This window comes from Ochotona curzoniae, unplaced genomic scaffold (genome assembly GCF_017591425.1).
Source record: "Ochotona curzoniae isolate NIBS_2020 unplaced genomic scaffold, NIBS_Ocur_1.0 scaffold_1852, whole genome shotgun sequence".
NCBI classification, from domain to species: Eukaryota; Metazoa; Chordata; class Mammalia; order Lagomorpha; family Ochotonidae; genus Ochotona; species Ochotona curzoniae.
Window position 1 is genome coordinate 31,243,487 of NW_024467087.1, and position 26,670 is coordinate 31,270,156.

The window sequence follows — 26,670 nt, forward strand, 5'->3', positions numbered from 1 at the left end:
GTGAAACAATATCTACATGTGGGAGTGAGCCTACAATATAAGGGCACTTCAGGAAGTTCATAGGAATGGAATTAAAAGAGTAGTTTTGGCACATGGATGCTCAACTTTTCCATAAATTTAATTTCATGAACATGGAATGGTTCATGGACCCTCTGAATCCATTCTCAGAATGTCAGGTAAGTTGCATGAGACAGAGAGGCTTTTGAGTAGGTTGACTTGTAGACTTTAACCTTTTAGGAAGTCAAATCTGGTCATTGTGTACAAAATGAATTGACAACAGTGAGGGACAGAGAGGAAGCTAAAAATCAAAGTAGGGAGACACATTAGCAAGCCATTTCAAAACAATATGCCTAAAATGTAAATTTAATGACAACGGAAAACAAAAGGCAAATGTAGATGGCATTTCATTGGAAGCAAAGCATAACACATTGAGCAATAACAGGTAAAGTGAGGGAAGGAAATCAATGGCGACTCAAACTTCCAAGTGTGAGGCATTGGAGGAAGAGCAATGATTATTTGGAATTGTGGCCTGGGTCAGCTGATAGTCTGGTATCCCAACAGAAATGGTCTCTGAAGGCAATGAGGAATGTGAAGGTAAATTTTGGACACAGCAATCAATCAGACAGGATGTTGAATCAATCAGATAGGATGTTGAATCAATATTGGGGAACTATAAATCTAAATCACTACCTATTTTCTGTGTAAAGTTGCATTGGAACACAGCTGTACTTCTTTGCTCATATATTGTCTGTGATTCATTTAGTGTTGCAAAGGCAGAGTTGAGTAACTTTAACAGAAAGGGTGTGGGTCACAAGGTTTAAAATATTTGCCATCTCATCTTGAGTAGACAAGGTGTGCCCATGTCCATTCTACATCATTCCAGCAACCCTGTTTTTTGCTTAATATATGCACAGCTGATTTTTGTTGCTTGCATTCAGCAGTTTTAACCAATAGGTTATCTTATCCAACCCTTGCAACAAACCTCAGATGATGTAGGTACTGGCACACACATTGGTTGTCTACCCAGAACACATTGGTAGTATATGCTAATAATTGATACCCTTGAAATTCTGACTCAAGTGGATCTAACTCTACCATACATTAAAGAAATGTAGAAAATGGAAATGGAAAGAAAATGGAGCAGTTGGCAGTTCCAGGCCTCCTTTGAGATACCAGAGGAAAGACAATCATTTGCTCCAGTTGTTCAGAGGCACCCAAGTGATCAATGCCATGGAAACAGAGAGGAAAAGAACAGAGAGAGCAGCAGCTTGGATTTGACTTGTTTATCTCCCTCTTGGCTGCGTCTAAGCCATCCATTAAAATGTTGGTTTGTGCCTCTGTCAAAGGGTTACTCTGACCTCTCAATTCTTGGATCCTGTTACCAGCCATTTGCCTGCTGAGAAATTAGAATGCATTTGAGATGCCGCCCAGAACTACACAACACTGTGGAGCTCGAAGTCCTTCTGTTGGGTCACTGGGACCTGTTCTGGACCCAAATAGCAGTAGCTAAAGTACCACATTATTTCCTCTGCTAGCATGTGCACCTTTGGGGACAGCGTGTAAGACTTGCTCACTAATCCCACCTACATATTGCAATATTGAATCTGACTCTAGGGGGTTCATGTGCACATGATTACAAGAGCTTCTGTCACTAGCAACTTATGTCTTGATGTGGCTAGATCATATGATCACCTTCCCCTGTGGCCAAGCAGCAGTCTGGACCTTTCACTTGGCCAAATACAGTGACACTGGCCAATAAACTGCATCTTTGGTGGGGAAAAAGGGAGTTGTAGTTGAGAGGAGGCTCAGGCATAGGCAGCTTATAACATTACCCACTGAACCTGGAATTCCTTTTTGTGTGATTCCTGTAAATGCTAACAATAACATGGTGTTCCCTCTGTTCAGTGCACCATTTAATTGAGCTAATTAATGACAAAAAGCAACTCAACAGCCGCGCGCCTTCTGTTGTAAGCTTTAAAGGGAGGGAGGATCCAAATGCAGACTGATAAGGGAAGCTTCTCAGAGAAACGCATTTGGAATGTTATTGGGCTGATCTGTTCATGTGTGTGCATGCATGTATGTGTGTGTCATTTTGTTAAAAGAATTGACTTCTTTTAAGCTAACTGGGAATGTTTGTGAAAGAGGTGTTTCTGTGTTGTCAAATATACAGATGAAGTGTTTTCCTCTGTGATTTTATGCCTAGCAAGCTTCTTGCTCTACCAGTTAAAAAATAAAATACTTCTGCCAAGTTGTTGGTTGGGAGGGAATTGATGAGGGCCCTGTATTTTGTAGCACATGACTGGTTTTGTCCAGGAAGATTTTCTTTTTATTCTCTAGTAATGCAGACAGGGAACATTTGAATAATGTCTGAAGATAGAAACTTTGCTCTGTGGCTACTGGCTCTTTTAGGGTGAGTGCTCTCTTAGGGCTCTTTTTATTCTTTTGTGGAACTGGTTCTTTTTGGGGTGAGTGCCTGGAGCTGACTAATAAAAATGTGAAGCCGAGGAAGCTATTAGAAATTTACATTTTTATTTCTTGATTATCTGCATGTGGTGAAGCGGTTGTGGTTATGACAGTTGAACTGGTCTAAAGCTTGCTCACCTAAACTACCTGAGCAATCACATTCTCACTACCTAATCACCATACTTTGATCACGTTCAAATTAGTGGTGAATCCTTTTCCAAGTACATTATTATCAAAGATTTTCACTCAGCCTTCACAGCAATCCCAGTGAAAGTTTCATGATTAGGTTGTGATATGCAGAAGCATTTGGTTTGCAACTGTACATTTAAGCCAGACAAGTGCTTTGATGTGTATTTCCAGGTGCCCTGGATCTGGATTACGGGGAGATGTGGCATTATTGTTTAGCCCAAGGAAAAACAGAGACAATGCAAACTGAGTTCAGAGTGGCATGTTTTTGTGACCAGTGGCCAGCAGTACACAGTGGATGACTAACTAAGGACCTTAATTTATCTCCCCTAATCCTTTGATTTTTGCTGCAAAAGTCGTTCAGATTAAATCTGTTCTTTTCTGATCAAATTCATTGCTGATTCTGAACACCCGAAACCTGAAAATTTTGCCTGGAAATAAACCCTAAATAACATAATTACAGAAAAATGACTTGCTGGTTGTAATCTGGTTTGATACTTCTCCCATCATTCTCCTGTGTAGAAAGCAAAACATATGTTATTAGATATATGAACTGAGTTCATCTGGTACAGAATTTCCCAAATGATCACCCAAATAAGGGGATCATATGCCTTGTTTAAGTCTACAAACATAAAATATAAACCATAACATTATTGGCAGCCCTTTCTCTTGAATAGAACTAGAAGGAAAAAATGTGAGAGCCGTCATTTCATAACTGTCTGAAATTATCCCAGCTTTTGGGTAAGGCACTCATATCCTTGATGGATACCTCTAACTTGAGCAGAAGAAGGGCTTATAATTAATTTCTCATGTAGGCTGATGCTCCTCCAGGCATATTTGGTAGATTTTGGGTTCGCATAGGCCCATAAGGGATGCAACTTTTCTGTCACCTAAATCCAGCTACTGCTTTAGAACAGAAGTTTACAAACCTCGCCTGCACACTGTAACCACCCTGAGAGATTTTGCAAACTCCGGTGCCTGGACCACACTCTGTATTCTTAGCATGGACTACCATGGAAAAATACCATAAATTTGGTTAATTAAGCAATAGAAATGTATTTTCCCACCATATTGGAAGCCGGCAGTTTGAGATCAAGGTGTCAGCATAATTGGGTTCCAATGAAGCGTCTCTTGCTTATTAGCTTTATTCAACATCTCTCTTCTTGCTGTGTTATCTCATGGCAACAGAGGGTTCTGGGGTCTCTTCTGCTCCCTCCAGAGGCATGGATCAGGGCTCCATTCTTAGGAACTCGCAGAACTTCAGTCACACTATTAATGGTCGTAACTTCAAAGAGCCACACAGAGAGTTAAAGCTTTAATTGCGAATTCAGCATGAAGGGGATGGGGGGGGGTAGTGGGAATCAGTCTATAAAATACCCTTAACCAATTAACTAAATCAGATCACCTGGGAGTGGCACCCAGGATTAATTTATTTTAAAGATTATTTGTTACAGAGTTAGAGAGAAAAAGTCAGAAGGAGAGACAGAGAGATCTTCCATCCTGTGGCTCACTCTCAAAATGGCCATGATGGCCACAACGGCCAGCATAGCTTCATCTGGATCTCCCTTATGGGTGGCCCGGGACCCCAAGTGTTTAGCTCATCTTCCACAACTTTTTGCAGACCATTAGCAGGGAGCTGAATCAGAAGCATAGCAGCTGGTGTATGAACCAATGCTCACATGGGATGCTAGAATCACAGACAATGGCTTTACCAGTATACCACAATGCCAGCCAGGGTCAGCATTTTTAATCCTCTGTAAGATTCCAATGTGAAACTAAGTTGAGAGCTACTAGCTTGTACCCTCACTATTCCAGGTGCAATTAGCGGTATCAATAACACCTAAGAGACTGCTAGAACTCCAGAACCTTGGGTCTCAACAGTGGGGTCTCACCCCTTACCTGTTGAAACAGAATTTGTATTTTAATAGTTTCCCTAGGTGATTTGCATGCACAACACAGTTGGAGAAACACTGATGGACCCCATGTAACAGGTTGTCTACTCTAGAACTCCTCCTTTGTGTAGTCACATCTCACAATATGTGAGCTCTTTGCCTATTATAGGATTATTCCTAGTACCAGGTGCTTGGCTGTTCAGTCTTCCAACAGTTGCTTGACAGACAGATGAAGTGGTGTGCTAGTGAGATTGAAAGGGTCACCAGAGACATGTAGACTGAGTGATCAGTCACTCAAGCACCATGCATATTGCTGGATAACCACCCGACAGTGCTCCACACAACCAGTCTTAGGTCCTTTTCTGAAACAGAGGTGTAGTTCCCTAGCTCTTCCTGGTGATTTGTTTATTTTTGGGTTGTTTTTACAGAATTGTGTCTTCTCAAAACCATTTGCAGCTCTTGTTGAGGTTACAGATTTCACTCAAGTTTGTTCTCTCACTTATTTATCCCCACAGATTTGTTGATTAAGAGGATTTGCCATTAACCCAATCTACATGTCTTGAATGTATGAGTCACTCTTGGCTGTTTCCATGGTTTCCATATAAATCAGTCTTTCTGTCTGATCTTGTCATAACTCTCATTTTTAATTCCATGGTGCTGTTTTGATATATTTTTTTCTTTTTTTGGGGGGTGGAGGGCTCCAGCTACACTGACTTCAGGTTTTCGTTGTCATAAAAATGCATTTTACTGGTTTCAGAAGGGGCAGAATGAAAAAGAACTGAAGGTGGATGTTGGTGATGGTTGCCCAACAATGTAAATTTACTTAATGCCACAGAGCTACACATTTAAAATGGTTACAAGGGTAATTGTTCCGTTCAGGATTTTTACCTTGATTTAAAAACAAATTTTAATCTATTTGATTAAATGTGATGACGTATCCTGGCTTGAATCCCAGAACAGAAAATGGGCATCAGTACACAAACTGGTGAAATTTGAATATAAAGTATGGGGTTTGTTAATAGTATTATATGAATGCTAATTTCTCAGTTTCGATAAAAGTGCAACAGTTGTCTAAAACATTAACATTAGAAAAACCAGAGGCTGGAGATAAGGGAGTATACCAGTCTCTGCTATCTTGGCACTTTTCTATAAATCTAAGGTTATTTCAAAAGGAATAGTTTATCAAATAAGAAAAAGAAAATTATTCTCTTCTGACCCACCATTATGGAAAGGAAACAGGAAGAAGCATTAGAACAATCTTGTAAAGACTCGAGCTAGAATGCTGTTCCTGAGAGCTTCCAGTTTGAGACTCATAGAAATGATGATAGCACTCTGAACATGCTCTGCTGAGGGAAACTTGTCTTCCAGGCTTCCGAATTTTATATATGTTCAGTCAGCCCTCCATGTGGAGGCGGAGATCTTCCACATCCATGGGTTTCAACCAACCATGGACTGAAAATATTCAGTGAGAAAAACGTGTTGGTACTGAACATATTCAGATTTTTTCTTGTCATTATTTCCAAATGCACTATAATAGCTGCTTATATAGCATTTACATTCTGTTAAGTATTATAAATTTTCTAGAGATATAACATAGGAGAGGGTGCTGTAGAGTATACACAAATACTACGTCATTTTGCAGATGGTACTTGAACATTTGTGGATTTTGGTGGTCACCAAGGTTTTGGAACCAATGCATCATAGGATATTGAGGGACAATTACCCATTTCTAGATTACGTTTCTTGATTACTTGTAAAATTGTATACAATGTAAATATTTCTTTAAAATATTTATTTATTTATATTACAAAATCAGATACACAGAAAGGAGGAAAAACAAAGAGGAAGATCTTCCATCCAATGATTCATTCCCCAAGTGAATGCAATGGCCGGTGCTGTGCCAATTTGAAGCCAGGAGCCAGGAGCTTCGTCCAGGTCTCCCACACAGGTGCAGGGTCCCAAGACTTTGTGCTGTCTTCGACTGCTTTCTGAGACCACAAGCAGGGAGCTGGATGGAAATAGAGCTACCAGGATTAGAACCGGTGCCCATATGGGATCCTGGTGTGTTCAAGGCGAGGACTTTAGCCGGTAGGCCACTGCGCCAGGCCCTACAATGCAAATATTTACATAGTTGTCATGCTGAACCAGGAACTTCTTCCAGGTCTCTCATGCAAGTGCAGGGTCCCAAGGCTCTGAGTTGTCCTCGACTGCTTTCCCAGGCCACAACCAGGGAGCTGGGTGGAAGAAGGGCCATGGGATTAGAACCGGCTCCTATATAGGATCCTGGCATATGCAAGGCAAGGGTTTTAGCTGCTAGGCTATCACACCAGGCCATATGTATCAGTATTTTGTATACATTTATGGTACTTGTCAACCTCCTATAAGTCCCATTTTTAAACTTTTTACAGCTTCTAAATTACATGATATTATATAGGCAACATGTCCAAGTCATCTCCACAAAGAATTTTTACAAAGTTAACACATTCATGTAATCATAACTGTATCTCAAATATATAAAATTGTCACCACCCCCAAAAGTCTTCTATATAACCCTTCCAGTTCTTACCACAGCTTACTCCATTTGATGTTTCTATTCAATTTTGGAGACACTTCCCCATCCACTATTTATAATTTGATTTAATTTGAGGGACATGGAAGCCATTAATATGGGTCCATACTTAAAAGTAAACAATAATTATTAGTCTGTTTTCTGTCTCCTTATACCATTATTTAATTTGAAATAAATGGTTAATTTACTATTTAAAGGTGTATTTATTTAAGGCAGAATTATGGAAATAATGGAGACAGAGATTTTTCATCTGTTAGTTCATCTCCACCCCCAAATGACCACAATGATTAAAGCCAGCCTGATCGGAAGTGAGGAGCATTCCGGGTCTGCCACGAGGTGCAGGGCCCCAAGGGCTTGAGCCATTTTTCCACTGCTTTGCAGGAAACATTAGCAGAGAGCTGGATCAGAAGCAGAACAGCTGGAATTCCAACCAACACCCAGATGGGATACCAGGGCCATAGGCAGTGACTTCACATCATAGTGCCAGCTCTTGGCTAATTTATTTTTAAATAAGAATCATATGGCATTTTTGTCAGAAAATTTTGTATGTGATAATTTCTGAAGTGTTTTGTGGCACCCTAAATTCATTTCACTGATCCCTAGGGGAAATCAATAACAATGATATGGATATGTCTCAAGAAATTGACTGGACCTCAGAAATAAGTAGCAGTGTGTCTTTTTGTTGTGAAGGCAGTGGAAGCTGTAGAAGGTGATTACAAACACCAAGAAGGAGGCACAGGAAGTCTTTGGGCAGAACCAAGGAGCCAATGAAGAGAGCTAGATGAGGCAAAACCGAGAGCCCATGGCACAGTGCGCTGCAGACCAGGGAAAGGGTTTAAATGATGAATGTGGCGAAGAAGGCCTATGAATGAGAATTTAGCCCAAATCACCTGTTCTTTTCCAGACAGCACTCTCAAAAGAGAGCAATCGGCAGACCCAGGCAGCCAGGTGTGGGAGAGAATGGTTGCAGTGAGTTCCACCTTATCTGTGAATATCTTTGTTTTGGAAGAATGTTGAAGGGATGGCGTGATAACTTGGGAAAGGAAGTCAAGGAAGGGTTTTTTGGGTGGTTTTACTTTTCAGTATCAGGCAAGGCAGAGCACGTTTTGAAAAAGCAAGTGACCCAGAAGATAAATATAAGGGAGAATGAGAATGGTTGCTTGTGTAGGATCTCAGCGGACAGCAACCCTAGAGCAGCCTACCTGGCAAGGTTTCTTAAAAGCTAAACTTGGTGTACCTTTATTTACATCTTTTCCCTCAATTGTGCTTTTCTTCCTCCGGAGTTCCGGAGACTGGTCGAAACTGGATTAACAAAGAAATGTCTTTGTCAGTCAGCAAGTCAAGAGCAACGATTAGCTTCTTGGTTCTCAGGCCAAAAGACACGAAGCACTTCAAAGCCTAGAAGCGGAAAGTACTTGAAGGTTTGTTTTTCCCTCAGCTATGGGGGACAACCGCTGCTACTCTTGGCTGTGGCACACTTTACTGGGGGCTTTATCTAGGCAGAACTCTGCTATGTTAACTTTTTCTGAAAGATTGCCAATACCAGATCTAGAGGCTTTTATAATCCTCGTAAAAGCAAAAAGCAGTGGCCGGGGAGGACAAGAAGGGACAGGGGGCCTCCCGCCCAATGAACCGTCACAGGTGCAGTGCCTAGACCAGCCTGTTCCCGTTTTACCTCTTTTTCTGCCCCAGGTTTCAGGCCTTGACTTGTTTTGCACCCTGTTCCAGCTGCCATGTTCACCCTTGCCAATCACCTCGCCTTGTTCCCTTTTTGGACAGTTCCCTTGGTTTATCCCTTGATCTGCTTTCTCTGGAAACCAGGTGATTGACATTTCAGTTATTTGCAAGTGTTTGCATTGCTAAGGGAGCCGTTAGGCAGACTGAGATGTAACCAAAACTAAGACACTAAGGATGTGGTGAAGGCACACAGGACGAAGACCTCATAAAGTAAGCAAGCTGCCTGCTTCCTTGATACCTACAGAGGCCACTGAATCTGACCTGGGAGTTATCACTATTATCTCTCCAACAGCAAAAGCACCTCGCTTTGAGTTGGGTGCTAAACCACAAAACAAGGCCTCCAGTCTGGGGCAGAGACGACATGACATCGCTAACAGTCTGGTGGATTTCCTCCACCTCTGTTCTCTCTGGCTTCAGATTTGTCTGCACAGATGCTGTGCATAATTTATGTCACTAGGGAGGTTCAGGCTTTTCACTTTGTGCCATGCCAAACTTTCTCATAAATTTCTGGCAAATCGTTGCTTACCAGGAATCACCAGCATCTCTTTCTCTCTCTCTCTCTCTCTCTCTCTCTCTCTCTCTCTCTCTCTCTCTCTCTCTCTTCATCCCAGACCCAAGATTAGCTATTTCTACAAAGTCCTAACCATCTTCCTTATTGGGCCTGTACTCCTTCACTCCTTCCCCACTACTTCTGGGGCACCTGCCATTGCCCAACCCTGGAAAACCCCATCACCTGTTTGGCCTGCTCGGGTTTCTAGGTCGCCAGGTGTTGTTTGACAAAGATTTCCCTCCTCCCCCTGCCAGAAAAACATGTTCTCTGGTGTCAATGGAGCTCTCAGCGCTCCCTTGGCAGGCCTTCACACTTTTCTAGCAACTGGTTTCCTGCTGTCTCCTCCATAGCATTTCCTCTTGACCCTCTGCTTTCATGCTTAGCCTTTGCTGCCTCCCTCTCTTGCGGATAACCTCACCTCCTACCTGGATAAAGAAAACTGACATTAATTTAAAATGGGCTTTTCCCGCTCTCCAAACTTGTTCCAGGTATTGTTTTTTCCTTATACGCACTCTGTCTAGTTTGCTGGAATAAAACGTTGTAGCTCCAGGAAAGAGCCCATCAACAATTCTTCAGTCCAAAAGCATATATGCCCTGCTTTCGCTGCCTAATAATACACCCATATGCATGCGTACCTTATTTTTCTGACTTGCACTGAGAACCTTTCAAGGTCAGATCTGTGTTAGATTCATCTCTAGGACCACAACATGTAGCACTATGCCTTATGCATAGCAGACTCTCAGCGAATGTTTACTGATTTGATGTCTTCTGAGGCAGGGCAAGGGGATTGATTTGGCTCTTTGGTTCTTGGTGTATCTGCTTAGTTGGTTAACACAGGTGACACTGAGCAGCGAGAATGACCAAAGAAATAATCAAGAGGATTCAGTACGTTCCAGACCCCAGGGTATTGGGGGGTGGTGAAGTTCTGTGAAATTTAATGAAAGGCTTTGACCTAGAATAGATCCATTGCTTTATAAAACAAGGAACAGAAAGAACACTGGGAAACCTGGCTCTTGTCGCTCAGAAGCTGTGTTGCCACAGACAAGTTAATTCGTACAGGAACGGACATCAATTACTTTCTTTAGTATGTTACGGACAGGGTTATTATCAGCATTAGATGGAGTTATACATGGGAAATTGCTTGGATTTCGCCACAACTCAGCTTCCAAGGCAAAGATGCCATCAGAGCCATGCAGCTCTTGCAAACCCCAGATCACTTTTGCATAAGCTCTTTGGCCTGTGTATGTCGATATAGATGGCCTTACCTGTTCACAAAGACTGCAGTGTAGTTGGGTGAAGCATAAGGTGAACTGGAAATCATTCCATTTTCTTGAATTCAAATCCATGGCCAGCTTGGAGGCATCTGGCAGGTTGTCTCCACCATAGTACCATTGGTCCCTGCTGTTTTAGCAGTCTTTCTTGGCTCTAAGGGCTGGTGTATTTGGGTTGAAATGTGTATCCCTTTATCTGCATGAATGCAGATATGAATGTTCCTCTGGTTCTGAATATTCTGGAAAACAAACTTAAATGGAAACAACATTGAGACATTTGCTACATTAGTCCTGCTAGTGTCTAATACAGCATGCTGAGTTCTCTGGCAAGGATGTCTGATAGGGGAATTTGCTTTGAGTACACCCTTCTTTTTCTACTTCTGTTTAAGCAGCAGTAGTTGGTTGATCCCCGTTACAGCTCATTCCCAAAATTGGATGGCCTCTTACTAGTGAATCAGGGAGGCCAATAATGATCCAGAAGCAGTCAACTCACACCAGCTCAGCATTGGACCTAAGACAGTATAGTGTGTGTCAGTGATTGGTAATTTTTATGTCAGAGAAAAATGCTGAAAGTGTCTCTGGCCTATGGAATAGCTTCACTATAGCAAAAAAAAAAAAAAAAATTACTGTAGAGTGAATTTCTGGCAAGTCCTATTTCACTGAAATTTTCATTACAACACCATGGCTATGTTTTACTCGAAAAACTCAAAAAGATTGGCTCCCAGGTATAATTAACCCATCTATTTAAAAATAAACCACAGTTTTAATATTGTATGTCTACTCATTTAAAAACTATAGTGAGAAGCCTGTGCCAGGTAATCAATTTGCCCCTCACTTTTCCCAGCTTTAAATCCGACTCCTTGTCTCATTCAATCTTTTTCTTTTTCCTACTGAAACATTTTCCTGGGGAGCATTCATTCATTTAACAATACAATGCCTGAGTCCAGAGTGGTGGCCTATCAGCTAAAGTCCCCACCTTGAACGCACAAGGATCCCTTACAGGAGCCGGTTCTAATCCTGGTGGCCTCACTTCCCATCCAGCTCCCTGCTTGGGGCCTGGGAAAGCAGTCAAGGATGGCCTAAAGCCTTAGGATCCTGCACCTGCATGGGAGACCTGGAGGAGGTTCCTGGCTCCTGGCTTCGGAATGACACAGCTCCAGCCATTGCAACCACTTAGGGAGTGAATCACTGGACAAAAGATCTTCCTCTCTGTCTCTCCTCTCTGTATATCTGATTTTGCAATAAAAATAAATAAATCTTTTTTTAAAGATATATTGCCTTATGAGCCCAATGAATGAGAATTTTCAAAAAATTGGTACTGATCATTCCAGTTTTCCTCCTATACACAATGCTTTGTCAATAGAAACAACATGCAGCAAATTGCCAAGTGCATTGCCTCAACTAATACTCAAAGCAGCCCAAGAAACAGATTAGATAAGCACCATCCTCATTTTTTGATGAGAAAATGAAGGCCTCGAAATTAATTGAATTTCTGAAGATAATCCAGCCAGAAAAAGGGAAGAGGAAGTTGAACCTACATATCGTGAATCTTAATGATTCTGCTTCTAACTGGAGTTTCCTGAAAGGTAAAAGCAATATTTTGCTGGAAAGGTTCTCTTTTTTTCAAGATTTATTTTATTTGTATTGGAATTCAGATTACAGGGGGAAGGAGAAAAAGAGAGAAAGATCTTCTACCTGCTAGTTCACTCCCCAAGTGGCCACAATGACCAGAGCTGAGCCAATCTGAAGCCAGGAGCCAGGAGCTTCCTCTGGGTCTCCCATGTGGATGCAGGGTCCCAATTCTTTGGGCCATCCTCAGTTGCTTTCCCGGGCCACAAGCAGGGAGCTGGAAGGGAAGTGAAGCAGCTGGAATACAAACTGGCACCCATATGGGTTCCTGGTGCATGCAAGGCAAGGACTTTACCCACTAGGCCCTCATGTCTGGCCCTACCAGAAAGCTTTATATTTTTTTTTGAAGATTTATTCATTTTTACTGCGAAGTTAGATATACAGAGAGGAGGAGAGACAGAAAGATCTTCCGTCAGATGATTCACTCCCCAAGTGCTGCGCTGATCCCAAGCCAGGAGCCTGGAACTTCCTCCAAGTCTCCCACGTGGGTGCAGGGTCCCAAAGCTTTGGGCCGTCCTTGACTGCTTTCCTAGGCCACAAGGAGGGAGCTGGATGGGAAATGGGGCTGCCAGGGTTAGAACCTGCACCCATATGGGATCCTGGCGCGTTCAAGGCAAGGACTTTAACCGCTAGGCCACCGCACTAGGCTGCCAGAAAGCTTTTTAAAAATGCCTGTGCCTTGAGTTGTCCTTCTGATTTTTAAGAAGAAAAACAAAATTATAGAAAATTAAAATTTCTAACAGGTGTATTAGTTTTAGGTTAAATTCATCCCAAGTAGACCTGTATTTTTTTCTAAGATGCTCTGGAAGCTCAGTTACAAAGTGCAGCTCCCTGAGCAGCCTGTGTGCTCATCCCATGTGGGGGCTCTTGAAACTCCTCTAGTCGTTACTAAGTTGTTTATTCAGGTTTCCTTTTGCTGGCCAACTATTGATCATGTTTACCATTTCCAGCTTTGTCATTCCAACTAATAGTAATGCCAAGGTACTTTTCTGGCGTCTGGTACCCTGTTTTCAAAATGGGGGAGGAGGGGTGGAGTCTAAAAATTCTTTATCAATTCTATTTGCCTCTATCCTGATAACCATTCTTCATTCTATTTCAATAGTAATTACTATACCAGGGGCAAAGGAAACTGTGGCTTGTTCAAAAGCTGAGTTCTTGGTGCATTTGACAAGACCAGCTAGGATGCCTGCTTCCTGTAACTGCCACTGTCAGTTCTGGTCCTGATTCCAGCTCTAGGGCAGCTGCTAATGGCTCAAGTACGTGCGTCCTTATCACTCACATGAGAGGCTCAGATTGAGTTCCCAGTCCTGGCTCTGGCCTATCCCAGTCCAGCTCTTGCCAGCAACTGGGACTGAACTAGTTCATAGAAAATCTCACTCTCTGTTATCCCTATCTCTGTGTTTCAGATAAATATAATTACCAGAGACTAAGGTTTCTGATTTCTGCTCAACACAGTGATCATCAAATTAGTAGTGCATGCCTGCAGTGTCTCTTCCGCTGCCAAGTTAACATTGCTAGTGTTGGAGAGTCATAGCAGAGCTGAATTTGTCCACTAGAACCTACCAAACACAGAGGAACTGAGGAGCTCACTTAAATTGTCAACAAGCATAAATCCCCCACCTTGTTAAGTTAAAGGAAGTGTTATTACTTGAAGCTCATTTTGTGACTTATTCTGTGATTTTTTTAATTGGAGAATTTCTTTCCAATTCTACCAGTTGGAGTGGGAAGTTTGCAAATATTGAGGTAAATGTCTGTGTTGTCCATGAAAATACTTTTTACTTAGCCTAGGATCTGTGCTCTTGCTCTCAGAGCCCCAGACAATGTAAACAGGCGCTGCACGTGCTAAAAGTAGGAAAGGGTTTGGCTTATCACCAACACCATTTTCAGGCCCGGCAGCATGGCCTAGCGGCTGAAGTCCTCACCTTGAACGCCCCGGGATCCCATATGGGCGCCAGTTCTAACCCTGGCAGCTCTACTTCCCATCCAGCTCCCTGCTTGTGGCCCGGGAAAGCAGTCAAGGACGGTCCAATGCTTTGGGAACCTGCACCCGAGTGGGAGACCCAGAAGAAGTTCCTGGGTCCTGGCTTCAGATCAGCATAGCACCAGCTGTTACAGCCACTTGGGGAGTGAATCATCGGACGGAAGATCTTCCTCTCTGTCTCTCCTCCTCTCTGTGTATCTGACTTTCCAATAAAAATGAATAAATCTTAGAAAAAAAACACATTATTTTCACCAGTTGCTTGCCGTGTCAAATGTGCCAAGTTCCTTAACCTGTCTACATAGCTCAGCTTCCTCATCTGTAACATGCATTTCTCTAGAGGGGTGCAAGGAGACAGATGAAAGGTACTGGCACTTAGTAAGCCCTTGGGAAAAGCCAGTTAGCATTACCTTTAGAAGAGAAAGAAGAGCGACCAAGAAAAGGGGGGGGCATATAAAATGTTTCCTAGCTAGGGTTTAACTTCATCGCTGTGGGAGGTATCATTTCAAAAATTTCAACAGGCTGACAACAGCCCGTGGAATGTGTGTGTGTGTGTGTGTGTGTGTGTGTGTGTGTGTGTGCGCGCGCGCGCGCCCCCACACGTGTGTTTGCAAGTAAAACATGTGGCTGCATGTCCTCTTGCCTGGGCTGGCTGCATGGAACACTGATTGCAGCTGGAGCCCCAGCAGAGAAATGTGTTTTCATTTGCATGTTGAGGCGGAACTTGGGAGGATTTAGAAGGCTCACTCGTTGCTAGACACTGGTCACTATCAGTCAATCTATCTGTTGTTTATTATTTACTTATGTAGATGTGAAAGGTCTTTGTTCTTGCTGGCAAGTTGCAGACTGCTAACAACCTAATCAAGCTGAACCATGGTGGCCACAGGGCCACACATTGAGTTTTTATATCTGCCTGATCTCCTGTACCTGCCACATACTCCGCAGCTGCTTCTGTTCCGTGACTGATTCATCCCCTTATTTCCTTCTACAGACAATAGCATTCCTCGGTATGTTACTGGGAGAGAGGCATATAGGGTTCCATTGGATGCCTGTCTCTATTTGTTCCAAGAGAAAGAGCACTGGAGCCAATGAAGAGGCCCTGCTACCCATTCTGCCCCTGAGCAGCTGTGTGACATTAGCCAGTCACGTTGGCCAAATGTCTGACAGCCTGCTGCCCTCAGCTTGCCTGGCAGGTGAATTGTAATGAGCCAAAGGAACAGTAAAAAAAAAAAAAAAAACCACTTAATGTTTCCTATTTAAAGCAGTAAATAGGAAAAACAGTTGTGAATGGTTGAAAGTGTTTTTGGTCTTAGAGGCATCATCAGCAGAGTCATCTGTGAGGAACTGAATTCACGATTCTCAAGGATGTGAAAATCTGGGGGGATGCAAGTTCCTGGCATAAAACAACATAACATTTATACCTAAGTCATGTACTTCATTTACTAGTAACTAAACTAAACTTTGACCAATACTGTTTGAAAATTGATGTAGAAGCCAGAGCAACAGAGAGAGAGAGAGAGAGAGAGAGAGAGAGCCTCCATCCGCTGTTTCAGTACCCACACGTCCACAACCACCAACACTGTGCCTGGCTGAATCCAAGAGCCCAGAACGTCTTCCAGGTTTCTCACATGAGAGAAAGAGCCCCATGGGCCGTGCCTCACTTCATTCCCGGGCACATTAGCAGGCAGCTATATCAAAAGGTGGAGCAGCCAGAACTCAAACTGGCATCCATATGAAATGCCGGCATTATAGGCAGAAGTTCAACCCACTGTATCACAATGCCAGTGCCTGCAACATAATTCTTAAAATTCGTTGCATTATGACTTTATCTCATCACTTCTTCAGAGGCAACTTTATCTCCTCCAAGAAACTTATATGTTCCTTGAGGGCATGGGCTGTGCAGTTTGTTTCCTTTGCCCTATTATCTTTGCATCCATCACACAGGCACGTATATACTTGTCCAATAGAATGCAGCCAAAGATGAAAAGTGTTAGCTTAGGATGTTGATGGGCCATACATCATCTCTTTCTTTTTAAGGCTCTGTGAAAATCTTAGCCCCAGCGCCTGGCCCAAGGTAGTTGCTGAATAAATAACTGCTTAATGGATGGATACAATTGGGATGGAAACTAAAATTGTTTCACTCAGGCATCTCAGAGAAAGGAGCTTGCCCAAACACCACATCAGATATGGAGTTCTGTTTCTGAAAAGCCTCTAAAAACAGCATGGTTTTGTGTATTTCAAAGTCTACAAGTGACACCATATAAATTAAAATAAGTTCCTGTCTCCTGGGCTTTCTCTTCATCCTAAACGAGATGATTTTCTAAGTCTTACACAATTCTCTTTTCCAATAGTTTGTGACTAGATGCTTCCACAGAACATATTGCCATGCCTGGGCCTCTGGCTTGTCAATTTCTCAGTCTGTGTATTCATTCATTCGTTTCTCTATTCAGCAAACATTTATGGAGTGTCCACTGTATCCCAGGCACTACTGCTTAGCACAGCTGGTGCGGTGTGGGGTAAGACGTGAGCTTTGTCTTCAAGGAGTTCAATATGTTTGGGCATAAACAGGAAACGTGACCCTCAGTGTGTGTGTGCGGCAGATGAAATAAATTCAACACAGAAGGTTCCCCCAGAGGAACTGACATCATTGTTGGAAGCTGAAAGATCGTAGGAGCTGGCCAGGAGAGCAGGGGTATATACTAATAAGACTATGGGACAAGATATTATGGGAGAGCAAAACAAGCTTGGAGGATGATAGACCACTTGGGAGTTTGTGCCAACACTCCAACGAAAGTTATAAGAAAGATCTTAACAAAGAGACTCATGCACAAGTTTAAGGTAGAATTGACAGATTTTCTAACGTATCAGATGTGGGACATGGGGAAAAAGGGAGAAGTCATGGGAAAGCCCCTCCACATCACCCCCTGCCCAGGGTTTGCAGCTAGATCAAATTTGAGGATGATGCCAGAAGCTACATTAATTCTATGAAGACAAGAAGGCGGAGCTGCTGAGTGAGATCGAAGAGAAGACAGAGTTCAGCTTGGGACACGTTGAGTTGGATCTGGAATACTCAAGTACAGAGGTCTGATAGCCATTTGCTCTAAGGAATGGCACACTCCAAAGAGAAACCTGGCTGGAGATTCAGGGTTGGAAGACGTTAGCATGTACATTGAAGTTCCTTCAGGGGTTAAGCAGACACTGACGAGTCGAATGCCCAGGACAACTAGGGTGCACATGATCATGTTGACATCCAATGTGGGTGCCAGTATACATGATTGTTCACCCCAATGCACACTTCTGTGACCCCCAAAGTTTCTCAATAATGCCTGCTCATCTCCCATTTAAACTTAAGGCAAAGGGGCCTGGAGCAGTAGCCTAGCAGGTAAACTCCTAGCCTTAAATGCCCTGGGATCCCACAAGGCCACCGGTTCTAATCCCAGCAGCGCTGCTTCCCATCCAGCTCCCTGCTTGTGGCCTGGGAAAGCAGTCGAGGACGGCCCAAAGCCTTGGGACCCTGCACCCACGTGGGAGACCTGGCAGAAATTCCAGGTTCCTGGCTTCAAATTGGCACAGATCCAGCCATTGTGGCCAGGTGGGGAATGAATCAGCAGATGGAAGATCTTTCTCTCTGTCTCTCCTCCTCTCTGTATATCTAACTTTCTAATAAAAATAAATAAATCTAAAAAAAAAAAAAAACCTTAAGGACCATCCAGTACCAGTACCTTATCGTAGCTTTTCTACTTGAGCATAAGGGACACTTTCTGCATGTTTGAAATTCATTATCTGCTTTCCATGTTTGCAAGAATTCTATACACAAGCTAATATTGAACTTGAACTCATGAGGGTCAGGATGGTTAAGCTACTCGCCCAAGATTACTCAGCTATTAAATGACAACAAGGAGATGTGTCTGCAGGCCACCAGCCTGAAAGCACTACACCGTGACTTCCTGGAATGCAGCTGCAGCCGTGGGGCTCCTGGGAAGGAGGGCTGGTGCACACCCTTCTCCCTGCCCTGCTTCCCAGATGTCGCCGGTATCCCCTGGCTTGACCCTTGGCCCTCTGCTAAACTAGAAACCCCTTTGGAAAAGGCAAGTTGTCAGTCATTTCTACCTTAGTGCAAATGAATTGCAGATCTATCCTCAGGAATAAATTTTAATTTTCTGAAAGAAAAAGGGTGGAACCTTAAAAGAGGAGTTTTCGAAAGGTAGCAAATAAGAGATGTCCACTGCCTCCATCAATTCCACACACCTACCTCTTCCGAGCACGCGCTTTTATGATTATTAGATGCAACTTTTGCACTTGTCTACTGTTTTGTGGAGACTCTCCATTCCAGCCGTGTTACCCAATCATCTGGCTCAAATCGAAGCTAACTTTAAACTGTGCCCTGATCCCAACCTACTATGCTCACCAGGAGTTAGACAGCCTAAGCCAAGCTTGTCGGCCTGCGGTTCTGGACGTGTAGTTCCTGGACTTACTAAGGTACAAGTCTCAACTCCTTCCTTGGAGAATTAAACTCTGATCTGCATATTTAAAATATTGAGTAGAGCAGATGGAGGCAGGAGAGCTTGTTGTAAAGACTTGGAGGAGTCCCTTCTGCCCTGTCTGGGTCTATTTGCCAAAATAAATGGCATGCATCAGAGCAGGGCATTGGTCCAAATCCATTGAAATTCTGTTAGCAGTCCAAACAGTGATGGTGTTTCAGATTGGTTCTGTGAAATGATCAGGGCTAAGAAGAGAGGAATGATGTGTGAGCATCTGGTTGCTGCAGTCTACTGATGGGAACAGTCCCAGGGGTGGGCTCAGGTTGCGGGACAGCAAAGAAAGGACCCCCTAGGACATCTGCCACTGGCAAACAAGGTAAACTCATGCACTGGTTTGAGTCCAGGGTCATTCTGTTAACGATGTGACTTAAACAAGTCCTTCCTCTTCTCTTGGTGTTCCTGCCCCTCCACCCGCATATAAAACATAACCCAGGTTAAATAGTCTCTGAAGGCCTCCCTGCTGGAACATTCTGTAACTTCTATGGCACTGATTGGATTTCTTCCTCTTTTTTCCTCCCTTGTGGGAGAGACCCACTCACCCACCCACCCACCTGCTTATCTGTAGTCTCTATGTTCTTACACTGCCCTCTACTGGCCATTTTGAAAAGCGTTGCCTGCAGTGTCGGGGAAATAGAAAGTTGCTTGTTACTGATTATTAAACTTTCATCAATACACTGGGTAGGGAGGCAGAACTCTAGTGCATTGGAGAGGAGAGTTAGGAAAAAGATCATACAGCTATAAGCATAGAATAACCATATATAAAACGGGTGGCAACAAAAGTCACATTTTTTCCCCTTGCCAAATTCACATGTATTGTACTCTTTGCCACTCTTTGAAAGACAAGATCACTCTGTTTTGCCAAAGATTTATTTGTTTGTTTGTTTATTTACTTATTTTGGACCTCAGGGTTAGACAGAGAAACACACACACACACACACACACACTCTGAATGGGGGAGAGAGAGAGAGAGAGCGAGAGAGAGCGCTTCCATTTACTGTTCAGTTCACCAAAATGGCTAGGGCTTAGCCAGGCTGAAGTCAAGGTCCTGGAACACCATCCGGGTTTGCCACATAAGCACAGGGTCGCAAACACTTGGATCATCTCCCATTGCTTTCCCAGGCCATTAAATGAGGTAGATTGGTAGCAAAGCAGCTGGAACTCCAACTGATGTACGTATCGGATGCTGATACTGCAGGTAGCAACTTAACCCACAGTGCCACACTAACGGCCCCAAGATCTTTATCTTGCACCCTGTGACTTCAGGCTCCAGTGTGGCATGGCAACATACAAAGGAGGTAGTTCAGGGCCAGCAGCACCTCAGAAGCTTAGGGATATCTCAATGGTCCTACTTTTAGCCCTGAAGTCAATCTGAGAGATTTCAAGCCAGCTGGTGACATACTTCCTGCTAATGCACTTGGTAAAACAGCAAAGGATGGCTCAGGTCCTTGGGACCCTGCACCCATGGCAGAGACCCAGAGGAGGTGCTTGGCTCCTGAGTTCAGATCAGACCAGCTTTAATCATTGCAGGAATTTAGGGAGTGCACCAGCAAATGGAAGCACTCTCTCTCTCTCTCTCTCTGTTTTTCAAATAAAGATAAAATTAAAATAAATCTCTGAAAAATCCCCACATCAGGACCCATGTTGCTCCAAGAGCTACATTTTCACAGGTCTCCTTGGGAAGTAGTTGGGATTATTTTTGCTTTTGAAGTACCCTAAGTTTTATAAGAAACTCACAGTCTGTTCTCTGGCTGGAAGAGAGCTGGGGGCAACTCCAGCAAGCCCACTCAGCCACGAGGCAGTAAGCTGGCCATGCATCACCAGGCTTGCTGGCCAGGGGCAGCACGTTCTTAAAAAGTGCAGCCCTTGCATCATCACCCTGCTGGGCCTTCGCACATCCCTTGCCGACAACCTGGTGCTCACAAGGCCAAGGACCAGAGTCGGAATGTGCCAAGCCCATGGGCATCCCCCAGCCCAACACACACACACAAGGCTCTGGTTGTGTTCCTGTAGTAGTTTGAGCAGGATGGGAACCAGGCCACATCGTAATCCTCTTTCTCTCGGGCCCTGATCCATGGTTCACCGTGCTCCGTCTCCTTCCTTTCTCTTATTGCAGAAGTGTTTTGGCAGAGCTAGGATTTGGGTCAAACCTCCAGTGCCCTGACTGGATCTTCTCTGCTAGTAATAACATGGCCCCGGCCAACCCATCTGCCCCTATCCTCCCAGCACACAGGCCTCTCCTCCCCAACAGCTGCTTCTCATCTGCCCTCTGTGTTCCCGCCTGAGGCAGGCTGCCCTGGCCTCATGCTGACACACACATGTTGGCTGGAATGTCCGTGACAGCTTGGAACCCAGAGGCCTTGGTTTTTCCCTGGAGCTCAATCCTGTTCCCAAGCTTTGAAGGGTTCCCTGTAGTCCTCTGCATCAAATCTCCAGCTTGCTTGCTTCACTTTCAAGGTTTCTTTGGGCTCTGACCCTTCCAGTACGGTCCGTGGACTCACCCCCGCCACCTCCATCCCTGGGTGTAGGCAAAGCATAAGCATTTCACAGGCCCCCCGGGGACTCGCTCTGCCTTCCACATGAGGACTGAGGCTAAGTTTGTAGACATTAGTTTCAAAAGGTAGGCCCAGTCTTTACTTCCTCACACATCCTCAGTAGAACACCGAATTACTTTTTAAAATGCTTCCCTTTTGTTCTCTCTCTCTCTCTCTCTCTCTCTCTCTCACACACACACACACACACACACACACAGGAGGTGACACTTCAAGAAGCTTATAGCGGGGAATAGAATTAAAAGGTAGTCTGAGGCGCTGGCATTGTGGCAGAGCCGCTGCCTTCACTGCTGGCACCGTTATTCCATGTGGATATCCACTTCAGTTCCAGCTGCTCCGTTTCTGGCCGAGCTCCCTGCTCCTAGCCTGGGAAAGCAGTAGAGGATGGCTTTGCATCCAAGGCCTGTGCTCTGCATGCAAGTTGGAGACCCAGAAGAGGCTCCTGACTCTGAGCTTTGGACGTGCTCAGCCCTGACCATTGCAGTCATCTGGGAAGTGAATCGGTAGATGCAAGAGATCTCTCTGTCTCTCTGTCTCTTTGCCTCACCCCGTCCCACCCCCACACCCTGTGGCTCTGATTTTTAAATAAGTAAATCTTTTGAAAAAGGATAAAATGGGAATTTTTACATGAACCTGTTGAAGACTCCTTGTGTATTATACATGAAAGATATTCAAAAAGTTTATGGAAATGCACAATATGGGAGTAAATTATACATGGATTTTAGTTTGCAGCAATATAAACATCTTTTAATTAAAACTTCCATGACCTTTAGAATTACCCTCATATGTGTACACACACACACACACGCTTTTATTGACCTTGTGAGAATTACAAGAAAAATCAAGAATAGATTCTTTGCCTGCAAAAATGCCCCCAAGGTGAAGTAGGTCTCTTAGTGTGAGGTGGGCCATGGCTCAGCCCTCCCCACATCACTCTGGGAGGGCAGCTGACTAGGCAGCTTATAGAGTAGCACCCTTGCAGGCTGCAGGATAGGTACCGAGAAAGGTTGAATGATGGTCGGTAGCCCTGAGAAGTGCAGCCCCTGAGGGTCCTTGGTCTCCCTGGGCCTGACTGACACCAGAAATTACCCACAGCTGGTGGCCACTTTCATCTCCAGGATGTGATTCTAGGCACCCCAGAAATCATCTGTCCTGTTTTCAATCTTTAAAGAAAGTAAACCTCACAGGTGAGCAGTAAAGGGCATCTTTAATGGGCTGTTCTCAAAGGTGGTTTTTTTTTTTTTGTAGATTTGTGGGAAATTGTGTACAGTTAGTACAAGAGGCTGAGAGGCAAAGATGGCAAGCATTTATGAAAATAGGTGCTATGGGCGTGTGTTCTCCGAGAGCAATGCACATCGCTAATGGTTTTCACTTTTCTGCCAGGAAAATTCAGTCCCTACTGAGATTTGTTCTAAATGATAGTCCAGCCTGCCTCTGTCGCACCAACTGGGGTTAATTCTCAGGCACAGTCAGCTTTTCAAATGTCAGCCTGAACTCTCCAACTTAATTGTTAAAGACATTTTATAATCAAGGCATTCAAAATCCTCAGGCTGTTCCCTCTTGCTATCCTAATTGATTCGTAATAGATATTCTCAGGCTCCCTGTATTTTGCAAGTTCAACACTGGAGGTTGGCAGGACACAGTGTGTGTGTGTGTGTGTGTGTGTGTGTGTGTGTGCGCGCGCGCGTCTGTGCGTGTGTCCTGTGCGTGATCGTTTCCAAGTGCAGTGGCGAAGCTGAGCTCAGAGAGATGGACCAGTTCACGGCTTGGATGCTCTTTTCCCCGGCCCCCTGTGGCGGTGCTCTTTAGGCACAGCCATTCCTCGTCTTCACTGCCAGCGTGTGGTTGGCCATTTGGATGTGAGTTATAAAATGCCACGATGCTCTCCAGTGTTCTGTTCTTATACTATTTTGACAATCTGATGGATGGCCTGGCATTAACTCGGAAGAGGACAGTGTTGTCCAGCCTGAATAACTAATCTCCTAAGAAGTACAAAGTTGGTGCACATGAATCTTATTAAATGTGCTTATAAAATGTGTTCTGTCCAAATAAGCTTAGCAGCCTCAAAAATAGCCCTTTCTGATACACGTCTGGAACTTTGGCATGCCTCACAGATCTCCATGCCAAGATTATTTAGTGAAGTGGTGACAGTGTTCTTTGTGCATGATAAAATGGGAAGCGGTCATTTTGAGACTTTTATTGACTAATTGCCTCCCTCTGTCCATCTTAGGGGCGACCTGGACCAATTGGAAGTCAAGGTCCAACAGGTCCTCAAGGATTCCCTGGCCCTTCTGGTTTATCAGGGCTGAAAGGAGAAAGAGGCTCGCCAGGCACTCTGGGACCACACGGACCTGCAGGAGATAAGGTAAGAGCATGAAACCACTTGGAAGCCTGAGTCACAAGTCTGAAGGTCAGAAGTTTTCTGCCTCATTTCTGCTCATTTATGGAAACAGTGCTATTCCAGGATAACTTTGGTGCCAGGCTACATGCTTGAATAAGAACAGAATGGGTGATGTGCTGCTGATGGAGACCAGACCATTTCTGGAAAGGTTTCCCATAACAAGCAGGTCACAAAGTAAAGTGTTAGCTGTGAGGGGAAATCATATGTGTTTAAACTGGGCAAAAGTTAAAAGTTCCAATTAGCTGAACATGGAAGACTGGGAATCCAAGCAGAGACTGGAAAACAAGGGGTCAGAAAGCTTGCAAGCAACTCGGGCCACAAATATAGTGTATTAGCCAAAAGAGAGAGTGAGAAAGAGAGAAAGAGAGAGAGAGAGAGAGAGAGAGAGAATCTATCGAGGTGGCTGGCTGAATTTAGCCAGATTGCTTTATGTTCTCTGCTTTCTTTAATCACCTGCTATTCACCCTGTTGGCAATGAAGGGATTTCCACATTAGGATTATGTGAACGGCCAAAAACGTGGCACCCTGGGCAGATGTGCTCCACAGCACTTATCAGACACATACACTAGCGTATGCACAGCTGGGGAACATTGCATACCACATAGGACCACACAGGGATTACACTCAGAGAGTGAACTGGAAGTGACTATGGGAGGCAGAATTTTGCAGGATCAAGAGGATGGGTGCTGTAATTCCTGTCAGAGGCTGTGATTTGCTTGTTGGAATAACTCAGCAGGTGACAAGGAACTGAAGCCACCACTTGGGCATAAGCATGAACCATACAAACTGTGCTTGATAAGGGAGGGTTGTTTGGCTGGCAGGGTGTTGGGGGTGGGGGAAGAGCTTGTCCAGGAGCACAATAGGAAGGTGAATTTGTTGTTTAGTTTATTCAAGGCCCTCGCAGCTTTTCCAAGGCAGTGTGCATCAGTGACCCTTGATGTTTGCTATGCTTTGGTGTATACTACCTAACACAGCAGTTGGTCCCAGAACACAGATATATCCAAGGAAATATGTGGACTTTTCAAACTATTTATGAAAAGTGTATATATTATGAAGAAACCATGCATGGATTTCAAACCATTTTTTTAAGCGTGATTTTTAATGAGCTTCGCGAATTTTAGGATAGCCCAAACAGGCTTATAACTCTAACATGACATATGTTAACAATTAAGGGGCAGAACAATTCTAGGAGGGGTGTGCAGAGAAATCTTCAATACCTTAATGAGGAGTAACTGATCTTTGCGTCCTACTTAGTAAGGTATATGTGAGTCCAAGCTGACTTTTTCCTGTCTGTTCTAAGCTTTCCTTATTGGTCTCTAGCTGATCTAATTTGGGGGAACAGGAGCAACCATGATAGTCATTGCAAGAGAGGGTGGGGAGCCAAAGTTGGAACTAAGTAAGGACCAGAGAAAACTCCTCTCTTGAGTCCCAAAGGAAGTTTACTGTTCTTCTGTTTCTGAGAACTGCTCAGGGCTCCTTGCTGTTGTTCAAATGACATTAGATCCTGTGAGGAAGGATCTGGGCTTCTTCCATCCCATGTGGGAGATCCAATAGGGATTGGATGACCTCAGAGTTCTCTGCCTATGAGGGCACTCCAATTCCTTGTGATCTCCTTGGCAGTTGGGATATAGTCTTTGGTGAGGTACCGAGAATCTCTGGGGTTTAGGATACAAGCCTCCTCTGTCCTCCTGTTCCACTCTGGGGTCCCCTCCTGCTCTGTGCATATGACCTCCTGTTAAGAGGCTGTCAGGATCGTTCTTGGATCCCACTGTATGTCTTTATAGTTTTTGCTAATGTCTAATGCAGATTCGAGTCTGCTGTCTGTAAGCTACCTATTACAATCTTGATAGTTTATACTTAACATCTTCCTCACACACTCTAAGAAGGTGGAAGATTTCTCTGCTCTCCTGACCCATAGCAGAATAACATAGGGTATTTAAAACATATCAGTGTTTCCAGTTCCTTGATGTAGATCATAAGCAGTCTGTCTCTCATTGATTATTGGTTCATTGACTACTTCACAGTATTTCACATGCAATGATACAGAATGTTTGAGGGTGTAAAAAATATTACAATTTACAGGTATTACTTTTCGGATTGACATCATTTCGTCTTAAATTAAGGCAAACACGTGGTATCTAGCCTTTTGGGATTGGCTCATTTCCATTGACACAATGGTTTCCAATTGGGTCTATTTGGCCACAAAGAAATGCATTTTGGTTTTTGTTTTTTGTTTTTTGTTTAACTAGCTGAGTAGTATTCCATGGAGTAGATGAACCATAGTTTTCTTATCCAGGCTTCTGTTGATGGGCATTTCGGTTGCTTCCATGTCTTTGCAATTATTGATTGTGCTGCTATGAACATAGGGGTGCATGTTAGTGTCTCATGTAACAGGTGTTTTGGATATATTCCTAGGAGTGCTATTGCTGGATCATATGATATGAACATTTTCAGTTGTTTGTTTTCCATACTGATTTCCATAGAGGCTGTACACTTCCACTTTCTATAAGCTTTTTAAAGTGGCATCATTCAGTGTGAAAAAGGAGGTTAAAAAAAAGCACCTGAATCACATCAACAAGCCTGTCCAGTGGACAGGCATCAGTTCGATTGCCTCTCACTTTCTTCTCCCTACTCCATTCTCTAGGGTCCCATGGGAGTTCCTGGTTTCCTTGGCATCAATGGGATTCCGGTGAGTGTGTCCACAGGAGCTTTTGTAATATCACAGACTACGTTTTGCGTCATTGACTCACACATGTTGGCCTTAGACCCATCTACTCTCTTGTTAGCATGCTTGGGATCGAGTGGGTGAGAGGTTTGAAGGGCAGGGTTCACACGTGGGCAGTCCTAAATGAAATGGTTGGGTAGTGAAGGAATAGGTGCAGCCATTCATATATATTAATATCA

The 26,670-nt window shown here is 43.8% G+C and overlaps 1 protein-coding gene across 1 annotated transcript in view; it reads left to right on the forward strand.

The window, feature by feature from the left end:
* Nucleotides 1-92: 92 nt before the first annotated feature.
* Nucleotides 93-26,670, forward strand: part of COL4A6 (collagen type IV alpha 6 chain) — a 96,319-nt gene continuing 69,741 nt past the window's right edge. Inside the window, exons 1-3 of the mRNA XM_041000082.1 lie at nucleotides 93-176; nucleotides 23,596-23,730; nucleotides 26,411-26,455. Of these exons, the coding sequence (XP_040856016.1) occupies nucleotides 93-176; nucleotides 23,596-23,730; nucleotides 26,411-26,455 (264 nt within the window). The remainder of the gene's footprint in view (nucleotides 177-23,595; nucleotides 23,731-26,410; nucleotides 26,456-26,670) is intronic.